Source organism: Mycteria americana, chromosome 3 (assembly GCF_035582795.1).
Source record: "Mycteria americana isolate JAX WOST 10 ecotype Jacksonville Zoo and Gardens chromosome 3, USCA_MyAme_1.0, whole genome shotgun sequence".
Taxonomy (NCBI): Eukaryota; Metazoa; Chordata; class Aves; order Ciconiiformes; family Ciconiidae; genus Mycteria; species Mycteria americana.
In genome coordinates, this window is record NC_134367.1 from 66,273,613 (window position 1) to 66,297,677 (window position 24,065).

Below are 24,065 nucleotides of genomic sequence, written 5' to 3' on the forward strand. Positions count from 1 at the left end.
GAATTTGTGGCAGCAGTGATATGAACACAACAGGTATGCTGAGGTGTGCAGGAGTGCTGTGTTCATTTCTTACCTGCAGAAAAACAATTTGGTAGTAAGAGGCATCAGAGCCATCAAGAGTGCAGGGATGCCCTGTGCATGCCCATGCAAGTGTCAACTGCAAGATGTTGATGATCTGCATTAAGACACATTGTAAGAAAAGCTGTCAGGAAAGAAGGCAATTGCATCTGGAACGTGTTTATCTTTCCAGATAGGTGTGGACTGTTGTGAGGAAAAGGCTATCACCTCTACAATACATAACCAGCCAGCAGTTTTAAACCTTCCATAGCACAGAGTTAGAAACCTAGCTTCGAGCCTTGGGATTCACTATTTTCTGTATGGCATGTGAAACAGGTACTGTTCTACTTGGCTGAAAATTCATCTGTGTGAACAAAAGGAATTCAGGCAGTGTCAGAAGAGCAGACATTTCTCATTCCTTAATTTCAGTTAAGATAAATCCATTCTTTACAGCTTCCTTTGCCTACCATCATACATCAGAAAATACATTCCTCCAGCTCGCATCTTGGACCAAAAAAGAATGATTAAATCCTAGTCGTTTTAGGAATAAAAACCAGAATGGGAGTGCAATTGGCATGGGGAGCTCCTTTCATAAGGCAGACCTCAGCCTTGCTTGTCTCCTGAATCCTGCAGCTAATTCTGAGAGTAGGTACAAGCACATTGTACGTTACAAGTGCATCAATTCCAGGTGTCCACAGGATCTTTCACATTCTTTCTTATGAAGCTCACTTTGTGTTTATGGTTTTGACAGGGTAACTGGCAAGGTCCTGGAAGGGAGCCATGTCATCATGTGACTTTCTGCCTATAGACATTGACTTTTGAGCATTGTGGCTGTCACCAAGAAAAGAGAAAAAATAACCAGAAGAGAGCAGCCTAAATGCCCTTCAGATTGCCTGAAGAAACTATCAAATAGTCCAAAATATTTTGGTTGTCTCCTTTTCCTCTGTTTAAGGGTTCCTTCCTCCTCAAGTTTTTAGGTTGAATTTGAAGAATTATTTCTGTTTTCTTCTTCCTCTTTTTTTCACTTTTTTTTTAATTCCTCACTCTGAAATTTGATTAATTAGATCTATTTTCTTTCTATTACTTATAAAAAGTAGCAGATAGCTGCACATGATCAGTACAAAATAAAAGGGATTATAAAAGTGATCACACCATTGTAAATCCATAGGAAGAAGCAAAATAAATCACTGCTGCAAATTGCGGTGCAATTTTCAAGTGAAGTAATGTAGTTATTTTAGAAAATTAAATAATCTTTGTTTTAATGACATGAGTGGCATCTTTTCTCTTTGCCAGTGACAATCGGCAACTTCAACTTCTTTACTTGGAGTGCATCCTCTCCATGTTAAACAGCTCCTCTCCCAGCATGCACCAGCACAAAGGATTCACTGATCTAATATGGTGAGTACATCTGAAGACTAATGCAAATATCCAGTTTGTAAGTATAAAAGGACCTTCTCCCCCCAGCCATGCAAACAAACCTAATAAATCTCCAGATGTGAGCAGAGCTCGCTGTTAACCTACTATCAGTTCATTCTGTGCCTCGTATAAGATTGGTTAGGACCTCATGCTCAGCTAGCATATTAAATTCCTGTAGTGAATTATCACTGTAATGAATTCTAATGTATTTAGCCAGAACAGAAAATCTCTTACGCTTTTTGCAATAGTTTGAATTTGTGTGTGGCATTAAACACACAAATATTCTGCTGTAGAGATTCTTACTGCTCTGATGCAGTAATACAGGAAGATAAGCAGAATTAATGTCAGATGGTGTGCTGGTGACTAGAAATGCTTATGGCCTGCATTGTATAAGGGCTGAGGCTAAATGGTCTTCATGGTGCTTCCACTTTATCAAGAAATCCTCTTTTTAATACACTTCACCAGAAAGGCTTGATGTCTTTAGTATTCATATCTACCTCTAAATTGTTTGATACCATCACCTCAGAGCACCTGAAATAATCGTTTTCCCTCTTTTTGTTTGCAATAGTGCTCTTTTTTTTTTTTTATTTTTTTTTGGTAGCATATAGATAATTGAGTCGTAGCAATAAAGCAAGAGTGTAACTAATATGCAGTTCCTTACAGCCTATGCCCATCCTGTGACCTTGGCAGGTGATTGTGTTCAGAAAAGATATATGTGACTGTTAATGGCAAATGTGTTTCTTGTGCTTTTACCCTGTAATTTTTGAAATGGAAGTGTTTGACTGGGGCCCAATTCTAAGGATGCAAATGTAGAGGCACCTGTAACTTCCCTTGCTGTCCCAGGAAAATCGGTGGTTGCTGGACTGGGAGGTCTTCAACTTGCCAACACTTGGCAGTGTTGCACAGGGACCCTGTGCAGAGGCCTCTGGGAGCTCTAATGTAAGGGCAGAATTCTCTCTTTCATGGCAAACCCATTTCAGAAGTTTCTGCCCCTGAATTTCACCCAACCTTTTGTTTATGCTTATGTGACTGACTGTGGGGCCGTCCTATAAGCAAGGTCACTGAAATGATCTCAGTTAAAAGAAAACACTTCCTGTTTTATTTTAAATTTACATCATTTTGATGATCCAGTTTATGCTGCAAATCTACAGGTGTTTGTATTTGTAACTGTGTATCATGAGGGCAAGCCATCAGGGGCAGGACTTCTTAATCTGCATTGCTGCCAAGGAATATGCATCCTCCAGCTACATGCTTAAGATGAACTGGAAAAAAAAAAAAAAACAAACCACTAGGAAGACATGAAACAGTTTAAACTGCAAACATCATTTTGAATATATAGCAGTATAAGTACACACTAATCCATTAGCTGTCTAGTGAAGTTGTGAACCAAACTGATAGTTGTCTTTGTTCTTTAAGGAGCTGTTGCCTACATGCACACAACTTTCTCGCTGGTTGGCACTTTGTAGTCAGTTCTCAACAGAAGATAAAGAAGGGAGCAGACAGAGAAGATTTAGCTCTGTGTTCTTCTGACAGTGTTCTCGGTAGTTTGATACAGAAGCACTTTGATGGGACTAAGATGTGTGGGGAATATGTTGCTGTTGCAACCTCTGATTATGCCTGCTTCGAGGCAGGCACATTTCTTAAGCAGTGAATTGATATGTTTTGAAGTGTACCTGATTGGAGAAAGAAATAGAATAAGCAGATTCAAAGTCATTATCTGATGTGTGATTAAAAGCTGTTTTTCTTTCTGTGACTTCAGGAAGCCAGGCTGTGTTAGCAAACACGTTAAGAGAAGCAATGAAAGTTCTGGGCTGCATAAAAATCTTGAGAAAATAAGATGTACTTACCTATGAAGATGTGTTACTTTTTATGCTGAATCTTTACTTGTCATTGCGTGCTTGCTCTAGGGGCCAGCTTGAACCTCTGAGGCATGTGGGTGAAAATCAGGTTTGGGACTGCATTCTCATGCAGCACTTGGCTTTTTAAATTAAGGTCTTGCAGACTGAAGTAAAATGTCAGGTGCGTGAGTGGAAAGCTGAAATAACAGCTAATGGAGCAAAGTGCTGAGTTGGTTTTGGCTCTGATTCCACAGAAGAGTGATGATCTGGTGTGGAATCGCTTAACTTGAGTGTTCATGCAGAAAGACAGTTGAAGGAAGGATGATGGTTTTAGTGTATAGTGGCATTTGAGGAGTTACAATGCACACTTTGAGTTACTGTAGAGGGCTTTAATTATGTTCTCAAAAGCCAGCAAAACAGGCTCAAAACTAAGGATGCTTACTAAAATCGAACATCAGGCCTTCTAGTTAACATAGGTTGGTTTTTGTTTGGTCAGGTTTTTTTAAAGCTCCCAAGTTGGACTGAAGAAGAAACACTTGGCAGTAGAAACCTAGAATTTCTACCTTGCAGTGGGTTGCAGCCAATGAAAGAGGCAGGCATGCTATCCTGCAAAGGACAGCACTGTGCAGCAACATGAACTTGCAAAATCAGTATCATGTTTACAAAGCACCCAAAAGTATTTCCATATGTACTAGCATGCTGATGCTTGAGAGATGAAAAAAGCCTGGCGTAATTTGTTATTCTATCTAGCCACTGCTGTTGACTGATCATTAAAACAAGAGTGTGTATCTCATTTAACCGTGGGCTATTTTCAATCTGTTCCTGTGAGATTTTTTTTTTCAGTTACCATCTGCTGCTTTTCTCTTTTTCTCAGGAAGCAACTGTGTCCAGCCCTAGTAGTAATCCTGGGAAATCCAATCCATGACAAAACTATCACCTCTGCCCACAGCAGCATCTGCCTTGAGGCTGATTCACCTTCCTCAGGGATCTCTGATCATGGTCGGGGTTCAGGTTGTTCCTCCACAGCACCTGCCCTTAGTGGGCCAGTTGCACGGACCATATATTATATTGCAGCAGAACTGGTTCGACTGGTGGGGTCAGTGGAATCCATGAAGCCTGTGCTGCAGTCTCTCTATCACCGGATATTGCTTTACCCACCACCTCAGCACCGAGTAGAAGCCATCAAAATTATGAAAGAGGTAGGATAATCACATGTGCAAATCCAGGCACGTAAAGCAAAATGTTTATTTAACAGTAAATGTTGCTGGTACATGCATACCAGTCCATTCCATACCTTAGCACTAGGGATGTTGAAATCGCCCTTTCTGAGCACAGCTGTTACATCAAAGCCCCTCTGACAAATATTTTTAGTTTTACAGTCGTAAAAGCTATATTTGTCTCCATAACACAAGCTGCTATGGCAACTCTGTCAGTGTTCATGCTGTGGTACTGCAAGGAGCAGATCTTACCACTGAGTCATGACTGCTCTTTTGGGTGAGATACAGTATAGTGATCCAGTTCTCAACTTCTTTGGCATCTTTCCCCACTCTCTGCTCTTGCTAGGAGGAGGCATTCATCCTCACAGTGTAGTATTCCAGGCATTAAGGTGAATATATGCTTTGATTATATGCCAGGTTTTTGAAATACAGTTTCTTTGAGCGTTATTAGAATAGCCACAAGGAAGCTGCCAATGTCTTAAGTGGCCATGTCAAGACCAGTCCATTCTGGCCTCTTGCCCAGTGCCTCTGACAGCACTAGAACTGGAGCACTGTGAGACTTCTTTGAGCAGCAGGTGAAATCATGGGCTCTTCCATTTCACATGTGTGGCTTTCTTCTCATGTTGTGGAACACAAGACAACTTATGTAATTTGTAAGAACAGGGGTCTCTCTTAGAGGATTTTTGTTCTACCTTGTGCATACCTAGGCTGTTCTGTGTCTGAAGATCTCTCCTGATACCACACAGCCACCCACTGGGTTGTTGTCTGAACTGGCAGTCACCCTGGCACTTGTCTTCCTCTAATTTTAAACAATAGCAAGATGACAATTGAAGTTTTAGGAAAAGCTCAGTCTAATGTTGTTTCCTGCAGGACATATCTGTTGCCTCTTTCTACTTATTAATATGGGCTTCTTTGTAAAGCCTTTTCCTTTTATTTCCTGGTGGGCATTAACAGGACACCACCCAGCAGGTTGGGTCAGAAGGAATCACTTCGCCTACCTTTGCATAACTCTATCATTTTGAACTGGGTGGCTGAAGAGAAAGGCCCCCTTTGGTATATAATACAACGCAAGATACTTGCTCTATATTTAGACATAAAGATTGTCTTGTGTGCAGTATCAGCTGAAACATGTTCAGTCAAAAATTGAAAGCACTGGAGAACATTCTGTATGTGATTCTTGTCTGCTCTCCTCTGTCTGCTTTTCTGCCTTTAAAAAGAGGAAAGGTAGCTTTAATAAGTAGAACATCAGTGTGCTGTTTTCCTTTGCTATGAGAAATTACAGTACTGCTACCAGGGCTTGATAGAACTATGACTGATTTATTGTATTTAAATACTGCTTAGATAATCCTCTAGTAACTTCTGATTCCTTTCCTTTCAGATACTTGGCAGTCCTCGGCGGCTTTGTGATTTGGCAGGGCCCTGCTCTTCTGAGTCAGAATCCAGGAAGAGGTCTATTTCTAAAAGGAAGTCCCATCTGGATCTTCTCAAGCTGTATGCTTTGTTTCCTCCTTTAGCCTCTTCTCTCTTAAACCTGTGCACACAGGACACTTAAACAGTTGTACCTTCAGAAGCATACCCAAATATAAATCAGGGTATCTCCCTGATTAAAAAAGCTGTGAAAATGGAAGAGGGGTTAAAGCTCTTACTGGTTTGTCGTCAGTCTAGGCCTGTTTGTAAAGGCATAGATAACTGCCTTGTGGAGTTTGCCAAAATACCCAAATATGTTGGTTTACAGCTGGAAATTCTTGGGTTTGGGTCCCGAACCTTGCAGTGAAATAACTGTGTGCTTATTTAGAGTACATTTCCAAGATTAAGTCAAAGGAGGTAATCGAAAATTTAAACATTGTCAGATTGAGCAAGAAGGATTCTCAGTTCTTATAAAGATCATATCCTGTAGATAAGATAATTTTCAGGACACAGATGGCTTTAAATCTAGCTTCAGTTGGGCGTTGAGGTTTTTTTTTCAGTGTAAGTCCTTTTCTGTAAGGGAAAACATGCTGTGCATGCTGGTACAAATGCACAGTAACTGTTTCCCTGGTTGGCACTCCCTTTACAGAACGGCCATGTCACATGGGAGACACAACAATTTGTTCTAATACTAGTTGTCTGTCTTAAGAGTAGTCTTACAGGATAATTTCACTTCTTTTTTTCCTGGTTATGGAGAGATGGTGTTGGATGATAGTGACGTGCTCACTATATGTGCTGCATCACTTAAATAAACTCTATTTCAATTGTAGTATCATGGACGGGATGACAGAAGCGTGCATCAAGGGTGGTATTGAAGCATGTTATGCTTCAGTGTCCTGCGTCTTTGCCCTGCTTGGAGCATTAGATGAGCTGAGCCAAGGGAGGGGTCTTAGTGAAGAGCAGATCCAGCTGCTGCTCCGACGCTTAGAAGAATTGAAGGATGGGACCGAGACGAGCAGGGACTCCATGGAGATCAATCATGCCGACTTTAGGTGGCAGAGGCGCATCCTGTCCTCAGAAAATCCTGCCTGGGAATCAGCAAATGAGAAGAGTCCTGATATTAGCATTAGTGTTACCACAGACACTGGCCAGACCACTTTGGAAGGGGATATGGGACAGACAACTCCAGAGGATAATCCAGAAAGTCAAAAAAACTCACTGCCATCTCCAGCTGGACACGAAAGCAAAGAGATACGTTATAGAGAACCAGAGTCAGAAACCATTGACCAGCCAGATGTTGTTCAGAGAAGCCACACCATAGTCTATCCAGATATAACTAACTTCTTATCCGTTGATTGCAAGACCCGGTCCTATGGATCCAGATACAGTGAAAGCAACTTCAGTGTAGATGACCAGGACCTTTCTAGGACTGAGTTTGATTCATGTGATCAGTATTCCATGGCAGCAGAGAAGGACTCAGGCAGGTCAGATGTCTCGGACATAGGCTCTGACAATTGCTCCCTGGCTGACGAGGAGCAGACACCACGGGATTGTCCAGGTCACAGGTCCTTACGTACTGCTGCGCTCTCGCTGAAATTGCTGAAAAACCAAGAAGCAGACCAGCACAGTGCACGGCTGTTTATCCAGTCACTTGAAGCTCTTCTTCCTCGGCTTATAGCTCTTCCCAGCATAGAGGAGGTGGATGGAGCACTGCAGAGCTTCTCTTCAACCTTCTGCTCAGGTTTGCAAGCAAATATTTACTGTCTAACCAGCATGCACACTGTGACAGCACTGTACACAGATTCTATTGTAGGATTTCATCTTCAGAGAACATATCCAGAATAAGGAGGTTTGTGGTTTACAAAGCACATTCCTCCACAGCAGCACACTTCATTTAGGGCAAAGCAAATTGAATGTGCAGGCACTGATTCAAAGGGAGGTCAATCCATTAACTCTTAACAAGCTCTGGATTATGTCCTCAGTCAATAGAGAAATCAAATTTTCTGTAGTAAGATACCTCTTCACAGGTTTGTGAAGATCTGTTGAGATTTGCACGTGCTGTCATTAAAGAGAGGTTGGGGTTGCCCCTTAGCATGAAAAGGGTGTGGGGAGGACCATCCCCTGTTCTGAAAGAGATTTAAGTAGTTTAGTACATCACTGCATTACTGTTAGTAATGCCAGCCTTGCAAAGGTGATAAAAATTCCACAGCAGTAAGCTCTTGAATGGATAAGAAAAGAGGAGCAACTCTCTTCTTCACTCTTTTGTTTTTCTTAGTACTGCTGTCTGTCATTACAGGAAATGCAAAGCTCAAAGCCTGGACCAAGTGAAAATTAGTTAAAGATCTTACCTTTTAAGTGGTTAAATATCTGCAGTTCTTTCAGGGTTAGAACCTTTGAGATCTTGACTTGGTCAATCAAACAAAAAAAATGCCATGCAAAGGCTAGTTCATCCTGTTGATAGTATATTTAAAATGTGTATAAATATATCTATTTTTAGAAGGGTTTCTTTTTCCTGACAGTGGCCAAAGTGGAAATGTTTGTTAAAATATGTTTCTCTGTTTCTTTAACTTAATTCACCACAATTGCCTTTCCTATTGCTCCTCTCCTAATCATTGCTTCATTCATTTGTGTTCTCTCATTAAACACACATTAAACTCAGAGTCAGGAGGGATATCCTGTTAAATGCTGCACAAATAAGCCCTAACTCAGGAAGATGGTAGATGATATTCTTAAGAAACATTGGCCATATTACATCACAGAACAGAGATATCTTAAAGGGGACATTAATATTAATTACATTCCTAATTGAGGTGCTCAAAAGCATCCTTTCTATCACAAGGGATTTCTTTTTCCTGAAAAAGAGTGAGGTTGTGCCAGGACTAGAACTCTAGCTCAAACTTTTGTGCACCTGTTCCCGCATGCATGAGTATATACCCCTTCTTTTCTCTTTTGTCTGTCAAATCCCTTTAGAACGTTTTAAAGCATTGGAAGAGGTAGACCTAGCAGACTTACAGATTTTAAGGCTAAATGCAGCTTTTGTTGTCATTCAGTATGACTAATACAGTGAGAAAGATGGAAGAATATCACTTGTTTTCTGCATTAAGACCATAATTTCTGGTTTGTACATCTCTCTTAAAAAGATACCTAGTCTTGGACTTAGACTGTTGAGTTGAGGAAGACCTTTCACTTTCCTAAGAAAGCCACCCCCATGGCTAAATCTGTACTTAAATATATACCATGTTTCCAGTCTGATTTGGTGAAGTATTCTTAGAAGATGTGACTCACGAAGGAATCATGGAAAAATATAGTAGCAAGTTACTGTATTAATATAGCTTGGAAGAGGTATCCTGGTGTTTTCATAGAGCTATGGCTATTAGAGAGGTGCAGTTTTATGCTTTCACAAGATCTGTGCAGATCATGTTTCAGCTGGACACCTGGAATGAGACTCAATCCAGCTGAAACAGTCCCTTAACTTGCACCTCAGATCTTAAGCAAAAGTCCATCAGTCCTCCTGAGGTGAGGACTTGTGTTCCTGTGTAGGTGAGAGAGGCATGAGTTTGAAGACCTGTAGAGAGAGAGAGACTTACTAAAGCTGAAACACATATCTAGGGGTAGGAACTTCCCCTGGAGAGCTTCCAAGACACCAGTTTGATCTGCCTCTGTAGGCAACATTTGAGTCCTTACTTCAGGACTCCTTTGTTAGCACCAACAATTTAAGGCACAAATTACATGATGAAATTAGAGGAACTGGTCGTATTCATTGTATGTACAACATCTATTCATGTATAATTCCTGAAGAATACATTAGGAAATTTGAGTATTGGTTAAGATTCGAGTTGAGAAAAGAGGCAGGCGCAATTCTGACGCCAGCCAGTACAGAAGCAGTATTTTTGTGTTTCTGAGAGACCTTATTTAACTGCTTTGTTTCATTTTTCAATTTTTCTTACTCTTCAGGGGAAGAATACATTAGCTACATTTTAGTAGTCTTTTTCCTCCAGGCTAGGTTCTTAAATAGTATTGTAATATTATTATGTTTTCATAGGATTGAAAAACAATGAAAGGAGGTAGGAATTTGAGGCACTGGCATGGGAGTGTAAGCATGGAAAAAGAGAATTCAGCTAAGCATAGTTATGGTGAAATTAAGATTTGGAAGTCAGTTGGTTAAAAGCCTTCCTAATCTACAGTTTTCATCTTTCCTCAGAAAGTACCTCCTTGTTGCTAGATAAAACCAATGCCAAAAAATCCCTTAGTGCTACTGGAGTGTGATGTCCATCTTAAAATACTGGATTAGCTTAAAATTCTCAACCTTATCTTGACTTGCGCAAAACATTTAAGTTTGCATTTTTCAGGACCTCCTTTTACCTGGCCAATTTAAATGAACTGTTGTCTCTAAGACAGTGTGCTAACCTCATTGTTTATTATAGCTGGCAGATTTTTATAATGAGGTGTTGATGATCAGTATTCCCTTAATTCAGACATAACTATTCTGATGAACTGCAGTGTCAAGGCATTATTTCTAAAAATAGTGTGCCATTGTGTGAATAATCTAGCAAACATTTTTAGCACCTCTTTTCAGTTTTGATTCCATAGCTTTTAGTGGCAAGGTTTTTATGTTGTTAAGCACCATTGCAAGTTTATGCATCAGCTAATCTGCTTTTGAGATCTCAGCATCTCTCAAATGCAGTTGTTCATTTTCCCATATTTTAGAGTAAATTAGGGACCATATTTTTCCCAAACACTTTTGCGTGCTCAAATATGTACCCACTATGTAGTAGCCGCTTTTACATGCAGTTATACACCTTCCTTTTTAATTGTAGTCTTGTATAGGAGGTTGCACAATTTTTAAAATATTTTAGTGCAAAATAAAGTGGGCTCTTTTTTTCTTTTACATATCTCTCTGCCTTGAGGTTTTTATTACTCTAGCAGATTCTAGTCCCCAAGGTACATATTTGAGAGAGATAAGGCATCAAATCAATATATTCTAGCTACATCAATATCATGATCCTCCATCCAACAAAGTGTTAAGATGCATCTTTGCCTTCAGTGATGACGGAGTCACTGGAGCTACTCACAGGCTACTTTCAAGCACATGCTTGCAGTTTTGGTACTAGGTAAAGATTCTCTGTTAATGTTCACCACGAGAAACCTACCCAAGCACACACCAACACGTGTGCCTATGGTTTGTGGCCAGCCCTCTCACCTCTCTTCCACAAAGGTTGCTCCCTTGAACAGCTATTCATTTTTTAGACCCACCCTGGAACAGTTACTCTCTTTCTAAATCCGCCCTCAAACAGTTACTCACCTTATCCACGCCCCCAAAGTGACGACAGTGGAAAGTCCGAGAAGGCAGCAGCACAGAGCTTTCAAACCCTCACGAGGCAAGAAAAACATTTGCTTCTTTTCTGTGTGTGGATTTTTTTTTTTTAATGTTAATGGTTTGTTGTGTTTTGTCTAAGAAGAGGCATGAGCTTTATGGTGGGAGGAATATATTCACAGTAAACCATTGCAGCAGTTACCAAATGACACAGCTTTGCTTCATCATGTAACTAACCTTGGAAGCTGGTTTTTTTTGTTTCATTTCAAGCGTTCCTCTAGGATAAAGCTTACTCCTTAATCATCCCTAGTTGACATTCTATGAATGGATTTCACAGTTGATGTGAAAACCATGGAATATTGTGGGTCATGTTGGGGGGGACTAATATTTCTGGTTTTTTCATGGTTCAAACTAGAGATCATGGGAATTCAATTAGGTATTGCTCATACTTGATTTACGTTTTTCTACCAGTAGGCCAGCTAACTCAGAGGAAAACGTATGTGCCATCCATCCTACCTGGGAAGAAGGGATTGTGCCACTGGGCATGGTTGTAGGCTGTCGTTTCATACAAATAGTGTTTTGAGGAGTACTGAGCGCTTATGGGTCTGACAGAGCTGCAAGTGCTCAGCTATCTAGAAAGCAGGTCATGTATGAACTAAACAGGGCTTGGAGTTATAATGAGTTCCAGCCAGCTTGGCCTGAAATATTTGTCCGCATACCTTTAGGCCACAGAGAGAATGATGATTACAGCCTGATCCTGCAAGGTGCCGAGCACTCCAGTCCCCATCCAACAACTCATTTAGCCAGGACAGATTTACCGGGGGGGTTAAATGGGCTGTCATCCTCATTAGCACTATTTGGTGCAATGTATGCTCAGTTAAGTACGCAGGCTTTGCCTCTGCCCCTTCCCACCTCACCTTTCCAGTTGCCGTTGCAGATGTATCCTGCCCTTTGCTTTGTACTGGGCAGTCATCCCAATGAATGCTGATGCTCCTTGTGCATTTCAAATTTAGCATGTTTCTTTGCTGGACTGAGACTGGAGTGTTCCATTTGCCTTGCAGCACTGCATTCTAGATGGACTACTTTTCTATTCCCTATTCTAGTACATTTAGTAGAGTAATTTCTACTGATGATTCATTAACTATTCTAGCAATCTGTTGCTGCTGAAATGCTAGGGTTAGTTTCTGATTTTTTTTTTCCAGGCAAAATCTGTGTAAAATGTGAGAGCTCACATGGTGTTTTTGTTAGGTATGATGCACTCACCAGGATTTGAGGGAAACCTAAATTTCAGCTTCCAGACTCTGATGAATGCAGACAGTCTCTACATGGTCTCACATTACACTCTGCTGCTCAACCTAAAATTGGCCAACTCGGATTACTACCGGAAGAAGCCTCCCCAAGCCCCTGTGTTGCTGGTGAGTTGGGGAATATGGGAAAATTCTTAAAAAAAGAAAATTTGTTTTGCTTCCTTTCACATAAAACAGCCCACACGTAAAGCCTTCAGGCTGCTTGCTAAGTGGAGAAATAATAATTGCAAATGAAGCGTTCTCCAAGCTGCTTATGAATCTTGCATGATAAATGTCATGCATCTGAATTACACGGCTTCTCTGTAATTCGGGAAGGAATAAATGCTGCTTACTGATTATCATTAAAGTAGCAGTCATTTTGACAGATACTCTGTCTTAAGAAGAGATCTTCATTGGCGTCATGTGATGCAGCAGGTATTGTTCATGCACATTATCAAGGGACATACGTATCTTCATCTTGCAACAACTTCTGAGCATAATGACAAATTTCTTGCTTAATACTTGATTTGTATTTACGCAGATGAAGACATGAGAAGTTAGAGTGAAAAATAATTAGGTTTTAATAATACGAACTGATGATTTTTGTGGCACCTGGGATTCCTCAGCTTCTTGGGCTTTTTAAAAATTGTTTTGGAGGCTGCAGGACCTATAAAACCTGAATCTATGTTTTTCAACTAAGTTGCCCAAGAGAAGTCATTTCAGAGTTTTCCTAAAAATAAAAAAATCAGTGATATATGGAACAAAATAATGAAAAACAAAAAAAATTCTGTCAAAATGTACCATTATTGCTGAGCTTCCCATGTAAGAGAATTTCTATTCTAGAAGACCTCAAGAACAAGTGGGTTTTAACATCATCATCAGCTCTGGTATGCTTTTCAGCAGCTGTAAGAGCAAATCTGTGACTCAGAACCTTCTCTAGAGGCAGCACTGTGCACAACAGGCCTGAGCATGACCTAAGTATTGTTGAAAATAGTTTGGATATCTAATTGGACCCCAGTTCATCTGTGGTGACTGTTCAATGCAGAAGGGCATGATTGCTGGACAGGTAGCATTAGGTGCCACAACTTCTTTTTATCGGAGTTGAGATCATACCCTTACCCTGTGGAAATAGTGAGAGATCAGCATGTCCCATTGTCACTGTGCAAGAACTGTTATTGTGATTTGCATCTTGCAGAACTGCAATAAGAGAAGGGAAAGCTCCTTGTTCATGTCATTCTCCACCAGAGAGACACATTGTGATCCTCAGTTAATTCTTATTTTTGCATAATTTCATTTCTACTCCTGCAGTCTCTTTATGCTCAGGAGTAGATCTAGGGGCTGAGGCTCATGCTGTAGAGCTTACTGTTGTCTTACATCAGGCTTTTATGGTTCTCTGCAGAAGGAGTTCATGAAGCAGGTCCAGTCCAGTGGAGTGTTAATGGTATTTTCCCAGGCCTGGGTTGAAGAACTGTACCACCAGGTACTAGAAAGGAACATGCTGGGGGAAGCTGGATACTGGGGAAGCCCTGAAGAGCACAGCCTTCCACTTATCTCCATGCTGACCGGTCAGTACTACGTTATGGTGGCAAGGCTAACCTTCAAATGCATATCTAAAGCTACAGTAACATGCTGCTTCATTGCATTACATACAAAACAGCATGTCATCATGCAACACGTGGTGTTTCACGAAATTACCGGTAGAGAAGGAATCAGACTTAACTGTGGCAGGTACTTAAGTGTTTGTTTTGGATCAGACAGAAAGCTTTTGAAGCATGGGTTTAAAAACAAACTGTCCCTCAGAGACAGGGGAGAGTAGGTTTGTTCACCGAACCAAAACATCTCTTAATTCTGTCCGCTTCAGTTCTGGTAGACTTGGTACCTGTTAACGATAAGCGGTAAGGTTGCTGTTTTCTTGATGTCATAGCAAAGCCATTTCAGTGTGCCTGTTGTGCAGTACAAATATAAATATTGGCGTCTGATCCTGGAAGCCTTCCACAGATTAGGCTCCCCTTGGTTCAGATTTGTGCTATGCCAGGGATATGCCAAATGGAGCTAGAGAGAAGCTGAAAACCTCTAACAAATTTTTAAAAACAATCCTTAGCTTCATTTGAGGGAAAAAATCAAATGGTATCAGTTGAAAGGCAGCAGGATGTCTATGATATTGTATTGATATAAAATGCACTGTCTGCTTGAATGTGTATACTGTATGACCACAAAGAGGTAATTAAAACAGTGTATGTAGGGAGAACACTGGCTTCAGCTGAGCCATTAATTGGTAATCAAAGGGCACTGCTCTGCAAGTTTTTTGCTGATTATATTGAGCTCAGTGTTGCTTTTAGCTATTGAGCTGGGAAGCTGGAAGAAACACTTTGGAAAAAAAGAATAGCCATGAAGTATGTGGAGAAGAGACATACAGACAGGGGCTGCTAGGAAGGAAATCAACCTGATGTCCCAAACGTTAAACTCTCTGTGAGAAGCTGGTCTTTTGCTGTGTTGGAGAAAGGCTTGTATTTCTTTTGTTGAGATTGAACCTACATAGTTCTACTAAAAATCACATTTAGGACATAGGATCCCAGTGCATCTTGAGGACTCAGACTGAGGTCTGGGAACATCTAGATACAGGATTTAGCAAGATTGGAAAGGTTATACAAAGAAACGTGGAGATTTAAGGGTGTGGGAAGTTCTGAACTGTAAGAAATAGCATGAAATCTTTGCTGAGAGTTCTGTTGACTGTGTAACTCTGGGGGCGGGGGAGGGGGGACTTTTGAGAGTGGGATATTTCCCCTCTTCTAATATAAACATTGGTTATATTAGGCAAAGCATAAGATGCCACAGCTCATGTTTATGCCAAGGCTTCAGAAGGCTGCCAGAAAAGAGCAACTAAAAAGCATACCTGGGAAGTCAGGAGCGCTAGTACTTATTTGAACAAAGAGCCAGTAGGAGATGCTTTCCTTATACCATCTGTGTGTCAAATAGTAATCTGTTGTTTTTTAATGTTCTGGCAGACATAGATGGCTTGGGAAGCAGTGCAATTGGTGGCCAACTGATGGCATCTGCTTCAGCTCAATCTCCTCTTTCCCAAAACCGGAAGACAGATGATGCTGTTGTTGCAGGTATTAAGACTGTATTATAAGCACAAGTGTATCTACCAGCAGTGGGTTGTTACATACCATAAGCATATTCAGATAAATTGTGTTTTAGAACAACAATTTAAGGGTTGAGGGAAGTATGTCAGTACATCCTACACGTGAATTGGTAGTCCAGCATGAAGAGGACAAATATGACTTTTTTTTTTTTTTTACCACTGATGATAAAGCTGCTGTTGTATCATTTTCCAGTGGTAGTAGTAATGCATTTCTCACTCCAGGAGTTGCTTTTGCCCGATACCTTTTAATCGGCTGTTGGAAGAACTTGATTGACACTTTGTCCACACCACTGACTGGCCGCATGGCAGGCAGCTCCAAGGGGCTGGCCTTCATCTTGGGAGCAGAAGGAGCCAAGGAGCAGAACCAAAAGGAGAAGGACTCCATCTGCCTGAGCCTGGATGGACTGAGGAGGGCAGCCCGGCTGAGCTGTGCTCTAGGTATTGCTGCATGTGGGATGTCAGACTCATAAAATAGGATGGTAACTTTCCTTGAAGGAATGTGGGAGAGAGAAAAGCAGCATCCTGTTCCAGTCTTGGATAGGAACCTGGACTGTAGGATCCCCATAGAGCCTACCTGCCCTACAGCATAGACATATCCAGCCAACTTTCCTTGACACAACCTGTTGTTGAGATTGCATGGGATTGGGGAGGAAATGCTGGATAACCAGTAATTGTGTTGTTGCTTTACAGGAGTTGCTGCTAACTGTGCGTCTGCTCTTGCCCAAATGGCTGCTGCCTCCTGTGTCCAAGAAGAGAGAGAGGAAAAAGAAATCCAAGAGCCCAGTGATACTATAGCTCAAGGTAATTATGTGATTAAATTACCCACCTTATCTCATATTGCCTGCAAAGATGCCACTGGAAAGTACTTTGCTACACATAGAAGAAGGACAGAGGGAGATGCCACTGCTGTGTACCACTCGGAGGCATATGTGATGTATGTGTAGAGGCTTCAGTACATGTCCTGCTGTCCTAGGTTCTTAACGTTATGTGACGCTAATTATATTTTGTATGGAACTGAAATCAGTGGAAGAACAGATAAGCCAGCAGCATTTTTGAAATGTGCAGTTTTTTAAGCTTTGGGTTAAATCAGAGTACAACCAGAGAGCATCAGAGAAAAAATACTTTTTTTAATGTGTTGGGTGGTAATATAAGCTGAGTTTATGTCCCTCTCCCTGTCTTGTGTATACATCCTTGGATGTCTTTTGTCATCATCAGATATTTAAAATTGTTTCTGAATCATGTTAAATGAATCTGGAATAAAAAAATGATATATGTATGACATGTAAAAAGTTCTGCATCTCTATACCACTACTTCAAACCCAGTGGAAGTCAGTAAAGTCAATTGTTGTCTCCAATGGCTGTTTGGAGAAGCACATAAAACGTGTCTGATGACATCTGATTTCCAATGGCAAGAAGCCCATAACAAAACACAGTGTTCCACAAATGACCCTGCTTGGCACTTAAATTTGGTGTCTCAGTAGAGGAAACAAAACTGAATAGGTCTGAGCACAAACTAGGTTTTGACCACTCTGCTAGATATGACTGAAGCGAGTTGGCCAGGCCATGCTGAAGCAAAGAGGAGGCAGTAGCGGTGGCCAGAGGCCAACAGATCTGTTCTGTGAAAGCTTGCAAAGCTTCAAAATTTGTTTCCATTCCAATGCAGCATAACTAAGCTTTTCAGAGATTCTCAGGAAAAAGAATGAGGTCCAAATGCTTGTAGTTCAGCTCAGGATTAGTTTTGCTTTGACAAGAGTATCTATTAACAAAAGCTCTTTGGTGAAACTTTTGTATGGAAATAGATGTGAAATCCACAAACTCTTTTCTTTTTCCATAGCAAAGGAGATGTTGGTAAAAATAAATAAATATCCAGCCAGCCAGCTCCAAAGAGAAACATGTAATATCACTGGCAATCTGCATCTGTTCTGTGGGCAACAAGATGTGAATTTGGGGGTGGAGGGTGTCAATCTGGCCTTGATTTTTCTTCATGCATATAAGATCAATCGAAAGGGATTTTAATTTTAAAACTGCCTTATGTTTATTAGGAAGAAATGGCTTTTTCTGATTTGTTTTTTGTCTAAAATCCATGTTCTTTTATAGCTTTCAGACTGTATACCTTTGCCATCACCCTATACACAAACCAGTGTTTTTTTAAAAGCTGGAGAAGCTAATGGGTTTTTTTATTTTTCATGCTGCAGTGAAACAGAAAGTGGAGCAGAAACTGGAGCAGATGGGGAAAGTGCAGGGAGTCTGCCTGCACACTGCTCATGTTTTGTGTATGGATGCAGTCCTTAACGTGGGCCTGGAGATGGGAAGCCACAATCAGGACTGTTGGCCTCATGTGTTCAGGTACTCACCAGCTTTCCCAAAAGAAACAGAATTTACACCATGTTGCCTGAAAGTAACGGACTGAGAAAAAGGACTTTACAAGTTCTGGGAGTGTTCTGTATAAACAGTGTCAGAGTGAATGAACTGCCAGTATCTGTAAGAGAAAAGACGCTGCTGTTTTCCACCACTATTCAGAGACAAAATCAGCACTTAGAAACTTCAAAGTTACCAGAAGACTGTGGCAGACCGAGGAACCTAAATGGGCTTTTCAGGCACCTCCACTAAATTATTTGCTATCTAGGCACATGGGAGGCCAAAGGATGGAAGAAGACAGGTTATCTATGTGTAGTCTGAGAGTTAGAGATCGTCTGTTTACAGTTTGAGGAAAATGTCCTGTGCATTGTATCTGATTCAGATGTAGAAATCGGGGCCTGTGAATTGGCAGCAGGTTTCCATGGAAGCTGGTTTCTCACAGTGATGGGGCTGTGAGGCAGCTGAGAGCTGTACTTGCACTATCCTCCTGACTCACCTCTGCAGTACAGACCCAAGCGTTTCTTCAGTGGTGATTAGTGGGGGGGAGGAGTCGTCATTTTGGGGGTTTTATTCATCTTTTGCTTCTCCTGTTTGTTCTCAGGGTGTGTGAGTACATCAGCACGCTGGAGCACACCCATTTCAGTGATGGTGCTTCCCAGCCCTCCCTTACCATCACCCAGTCACAGCAGGCACCTGGAGGGCTGCACCCAGACTCTGAGCCTGGGGAGTCTCCCCAGGCACTGACCCCCGAGCAGGAGACCACCCTCAGCAGCAATCCTGTCATTCAGCCAGTTTCTATCCAGGAGCTCATCAAGGAGAGCAATAAGGGCAGAGCTTTTGACTTCCGTGGAGGCAGCCTGCTGTGTGGGACCAGTGCTGCCAAGGCTGTTCTCACGCTCTCCACACAAGCTGACAGGTAAAAGCAGTGCTGTCAGGAACCAGAATCCCTGTTCCCAAAACACGACCAAAACAGACCTTTTTGTGGTGCAGTGGGGCCTGATCTTTGTCTGTTGCAGCCACTTGCTTCAGTTGAGTTTCACAAGAGAGCTCTGTGTGTGTCACAACCAGCAGTTCCTAAAAGATCTGGTTTTCTGCATCTCTGCAGTACCTGCCCTGAGTATGTCTGTGCACAACAGTGAATATGCCAAGTAAATCAAACGCAACCTGAGAGTGGTGGATTTATTGCTTGCATGTAAATTAATCTGTTGTGTTCATTAAAGCAGACAAAATAAGTAGGTGTCTTGTCCTGACAGGAAGGGACTGAGTGACAAGACTAGTGTCAGTTAGAAAGCAGCTGCTTCTGTCCAGACTGTGTGGACAGCTTGTCAGCCTGCCCCAATGCATCCAGAGGAGGAAGGGCCACCAAGCATGGTCACAGAATGGATAGGTTACATGTCCCTACAACACAGTCTGCAGACTGATATGTCACAGACTTTTTTGCTATTTCTGCTATTCTTTCAGCAGCCCAGGCTAGAGCTGAAAATTTCCTGGGTTTGCATGCTTCTAATACCCTTTTTTCTCCAGATGACATTTTGCATTCTTGATCTCTGCCCATAGGAGGGCATTATTTGTAAATTCAGAGAAAAAAGTAATGCATACTGAGACTGCTTGTAGGAGCACAATACAACTTGGTTCTAAGGATTAAAGAATAGCAGTACTGTAATTTTAATGATGCAGGTTTGATTTCTGCATTGTTATTAGGACTCAATCCCCAGTTTCCCAGGACTATAGAAAGTTTTTAATGAAAAACAATGTCAGAAAATCATATTTATGTCAACTTGTGGCTGCACCATGTGAAATTTCACTGTGATCTCTGTGGAACCCACCTCCTATGTAAGCATAAATTTGCTGCTTTAAGGGTACAGATTTTAACTCTTAAATCTTAAGAGCTCATCACAGCTGAAAATAACAACTCTTGTTTATATTCCTAAATAGCAATTCAGGTACAGCAACTGTAGGTCTAAGACTTGAATTAATTTGTTTTTCATGTAAGGGCTTGTAACTTCAGACGGAGCAAACTGGTGTAATCCTACAGTCAGTGAAGCTACGATGGTCTATGTTGGGAGGACTGGGTACATTCTCACTGTTTTTTGATTACTGGTTCATGAACTGCTTATAGCATGAAGATACAGTAATGGGGAAGTATCGATTCCTTGAAAAAGTGACTTTTTGTTTTAGTACTGCAGATGAATCTTGGAAGGGTTCTGGTTGGTCCTACAGCACTCTGCTTTCCACCCACCAATTCATAAAGCTTCTGGATCAAAGTCTGTCTGTAGCACTGTATAAATGAAAAAGCCCTCAATAACCCAATATGTCACCAAAGGCAACACATAGCAGCCACGTACAGATAAGGGTTTTCTTCTTACATACACATTTAAGTCTGCATCTCATGAGTTTTTCAGTTAGATTCTGTTCTTTACTCACAGGCTCTTTGAAGATGCTGCTGACAAGTTAAACTTGATGGCATTGGCAGGCTTCCTTTACCAGCTCAAGAAGGCTTCTCAGGCCCAGCTTTTCCATTCAGTCACAGATACAGTTGATTACTCCCTAGCAATGCCAGGTAAATCGCCTGAAGATCCCTTACAGAGTTCTGTGTTTCATATACAACTGTACTGCTTACAGGACTTGCTTTGTATTCTTACAGTTTTAATTTTTCCAATTGAAATTTCAAGGTATAAATAAAACACAGTATTTAGTCTAATGAGATCTTTCTGTAGGAGCAATTCAAAGTCTTTAGAAAAGGTTGAGTGTTTTTTTTGGACAGGGACCACATCCACACCTGCTGTGAAACACTTCAGAGGACATTAATTTGGTTCTTGGACTTTGGGGGTGTTAATTGTCCACAGACATTTAATCACAGCTCCATTTTGGAGCCCAGTCCAGCAAGGAGACTCGGGTGAACATAGACCTAAGACAGTGGATTTAGGTTAGACATTTAACAGTGGGATAACCTCAGAAGAGTTCAGAAAATGGGTGATAGCAAACAAAGCACACAATTGAAGAATGTTAAATAAAGCAGTGGGATTTGTCCTGCTTGCTCTTCCCCAGCAGAGTGGAGCATATGCCTTACAGTACAAAGCCTGTAAATTGTCATTTTCATCACTGTCTCAAAGACAGCAGAAAGATTGGATCCAAAAGAAGACATTTCACTGAAATTTGTACTGTGCCTTTAGAAGTTACATTAGTCGTATGGGCTTTGTTCTGTCATGTGGCAGACATGGGTTTTATCTGGTATGTCTCCAATTTAATCAGTTTCCCCTCTCCTTGAAGTGCTACTTGTCATTTTCTCAATGTGACACTTCAAGTTGTTCGGTTTTTTCTATCGCTTGTCTCCAGGCCCCAACATTCATCACTTTATTTTTAATAAATAGTGATCCTCTTATCATGTACGTAGTAGTCAATCAACATTAGTTAGTAATAATGAAATTAAAATTAGGATAGAGCAATTTTTTTTTTTTTAATATTAAAAGTGGTATGCTGCCTGATTACATCTTTCATTAGAGAGAAAAGCACCAGCATACTTTAAATGAGAGAATGAAGTGTCTTTCCAAATGTTTAAGAGCAACGGAAGATTAATCCCTTCCAGTAAGAAATAACAAGTGTTACTGGCTGGGGAACAGAAAAGTATTTTCTCACATTCTCCACTTCGTATCCTTTGCTTGACAAGAAATACAAAAGGACAAACCAAAACTAAATAATTCGCAGTTTATATTCTTTCCTGTAGATGTCACCAAAGCTTTTTGCAACTACTATTTTGGGTCTTGATATCAATTATTTAACTCCTTGCTTAACTTTTCTGCACTACTTCTCCAAGCCTTTGTCTTTAAAATTTTTGCAAAAAAATTGATCGCTTAAATCAAAATAAAGTGTGTTTAATCAGTTGTTCTTAAAACTTGGGTCCATCTCCTGTTTTTACCTACACAGGCATAGGCTCTATTTTACGTTGATTCTCCACCCCCCCCACCCCCACCCCCCACCCCCCAATAATTTCTAACCTGATTTAAATTCCAATTTCGACATCTAGAGGTGGAGGAGCTGCTGTTGATTAGCTTCCATTTATTTTATTATACTTTCTTGTAGGTGAAGTAAAATCTACCCAGGACAGGAGAAGTGCACTTCACTTGTTCCGACTTGGTGACACCATGCTTAGAATTGTAAGGAGTAAATCTCGCCCGTTGCTCCACCTCATGCGCTGCTGGAGCCTGGTGGCACCTCACCTTGTAGAGGTAGGAGGTGGGGAGAAAGTGGGAATGTGTGGGAAAGCTGAAAAAGCTGGAGAAGGCTTAATAGCTCTTAAAATGTGTATCAACCCTCAATATTGTCAAATCCGGGTACACTCCAGTTGGGGTATTGTATATGCTGTGTCATATATTGTGGTACTGCCACTGAGGAGTGCACTTCTAAATAACTGAAATGGACAGGTCCAGGGACAGTGTGTTAGATTTTTGCAATATGATACTTCCTGTGTGTCTGTGGTGAAAAATCTGAAACCACCCTAAGAGGTTACAAGTAACTCCATCTACCCGTTTTCCCAGTCAAGGTCTGCATCCTTGCAAGTCTTCCCATAAAAGGATGCAGGCTTTCTTTTCCCACATAAAGCCAGCTCAACTGGGAAGATGGTGACATTTTTCCCTTTCTTTCTCCTTCCTTGTGAGCCCTGGTCAGTGGCATGCCAGTAGGAGCCACATAATGGATTTCAGTCACAACAAATGACCTTTCCTCAGCCAAACTTTCAGTCTTATCTGGTGAAATGCTGGTGTCTTGACTTCTCACAGCTTTTTGATTTGTATCATTGGTATGAATAAACATGCAGTACTTCCTTCCTTTCTGTTGGTGAGGTATGTGGTGTCATCTGTCCAGGTCTATTGGGAGCATGCTTCTTTGGAGTTTTAAGATGAGCTGTTCGGTAAATTGCCATAGCACTTCATTTCATTGACTCAAGAAAATAAGTGGACTGTCTTACAGCAGAGTTCAGACATTGGGGAGTCTCAGTGGACTCCCTCTAAGTGAAGTAGAAATAGCAGAGAACAGTTATGTTGTATGCTTTAACAGTGCTTTATCTTGAAAACTAGTGTCTCACTTGCCTTTGGATGCCAGCCTGAGACCACTTTAAATACTTTTCGTGTTTTGAACACTTTTAAGTCTTTTAAGATCCCAAGCCAGTTTAAACTCAAGTACCGTCCATGTTTTTAGAATGCAAGGCTGGTCAGTCTTTTTGGTTGACTTCAGTGCAGATGAGGGCATTACTGGGAAGGAGGAGCAACATCAGGGAAAGGACAGAATTTAGCATAATCTGCATAGTTGCTCAAAACAGTAACTTTATATCCAGATTCACTGGTGTTTAATTTTTTAATAGCTCTTCCAAAAGTGATGAGAGCCTTCTCACTTTAAGTTCCATAAATAGCCAAATAAAAAGTGACGTTTGGTCACGCATAGATAGGTATGGTGAATATATGCAGAAACTTTTTGAAGGGAAAAATGGTCACATGGTAGAAACAAAAGACAACATTTCACGCGAGTTCTGTTCTGTGGGTTTTATTATTTAATTTATTTATTTTTAGCTCTGTACTTTTTGAATTGTCAGCAAACCTTCATGCATCTGTGGGATGCCAAGCAGCTCAGAGTCTAAGTCATCTGTTTCCATGGCAGTACTCTCCCATTTTCATCGCAGTGGGGTCCCTAGTCACATTAGTGGTGAAGCCTTTTTTAGGGTTCAGCAGCATGAAGTGCTTACCTCCCTTAAAAGTGTCTCACTAAAAGCAAATTTTTTGCTTGGACAAACTGTAATACTCCTCCTTTCCCTGCAGGCTGCCTGTCATAAGGAGAGACACGTGTCTCGGAAGGCTGTCTCCTTCATCCATGACATCCTCACTGAAGTGCTGACAGACTGGAATGAGCCTTCTCATTTTCACTTTAATGAGGCGCTTTTCCGCCCCTTTGAGCGCATCATGCAGCTAGAGCTGTGTGATGAGGATGTCCAAGACCAGGCAAGTCAGCCCTGATCAGGGTGTCTGTATCTGGCCTACC

The 24,065-nt window shown here is 41.1% G+C and overlaps 1 protein-coding gene across 5 annotated transcripts in view; it reads left to right on the forward strand.

The window, feature by feature from the left end:
- The window catches only part of ARFGEF3 (ARFGEF family member 3), a 98,522-nt gene that overhangs the window by 48,941 nt on the left and 25,516 nt on the right, over nt 1-24,065 (forward strand). For 3 of the 5 annotated variants that reach the window (XM_075498826.1, XM_075498823.1, XM_075498824.1), the window contains 14 exons: nt 1,351-1,455; nt 4,186-4,510; nt 5,907-6,019; nt 6,766-7,676; nt 12,498-12,664; nt 13,935-14,100; nt 15,541-15,648; nt 15,903-16,118; nt 16,371-16,481; nt 17,876-18,026; nt 18,640-18,954; nt 20,465-20,598; nt 22,119-22,264; nt 23,846-24,025. In XM_075498826.1, the coding sequence (XP_075354941.1) occupies nt 1,351-1,455; nt 4,186-4,510; nt 5,907-6,019; nt 6,766-7,676; nt 12,498-12,664; nt 13,935-14,100; nt 15,541-15,648; nt 15,903-16,118; nt 16,371-16,481; nt 17,876-18,026; nt 18,640-18,954; nt 20,465-20,598; nt 22,119-22,264; nt 23,846-24,025 (3,148 nt within the window). Of the gene's footprint in view, nt 1-1,350; nt 1,456-4,185; nt 4,511-5,906; nt 6,020-6,765; nt 7,677-11,229; nt 11,314-12,497; nt 12,665-13,934; nt 14,101-15,540; nt 15,649-15,902; nt 16,119-16,370; nt 16,482-17,875; nt 18,027-18,639; nt 18,955-20,464; nt 20,599-22,118; nt 22,265-23,845; nt 24,026-24,065 lie in introns of all 5 variants that reach the window. The other 2 variants (XM_075498821.1, XM_075498825.1) reach the window with 1 other exon arrangement.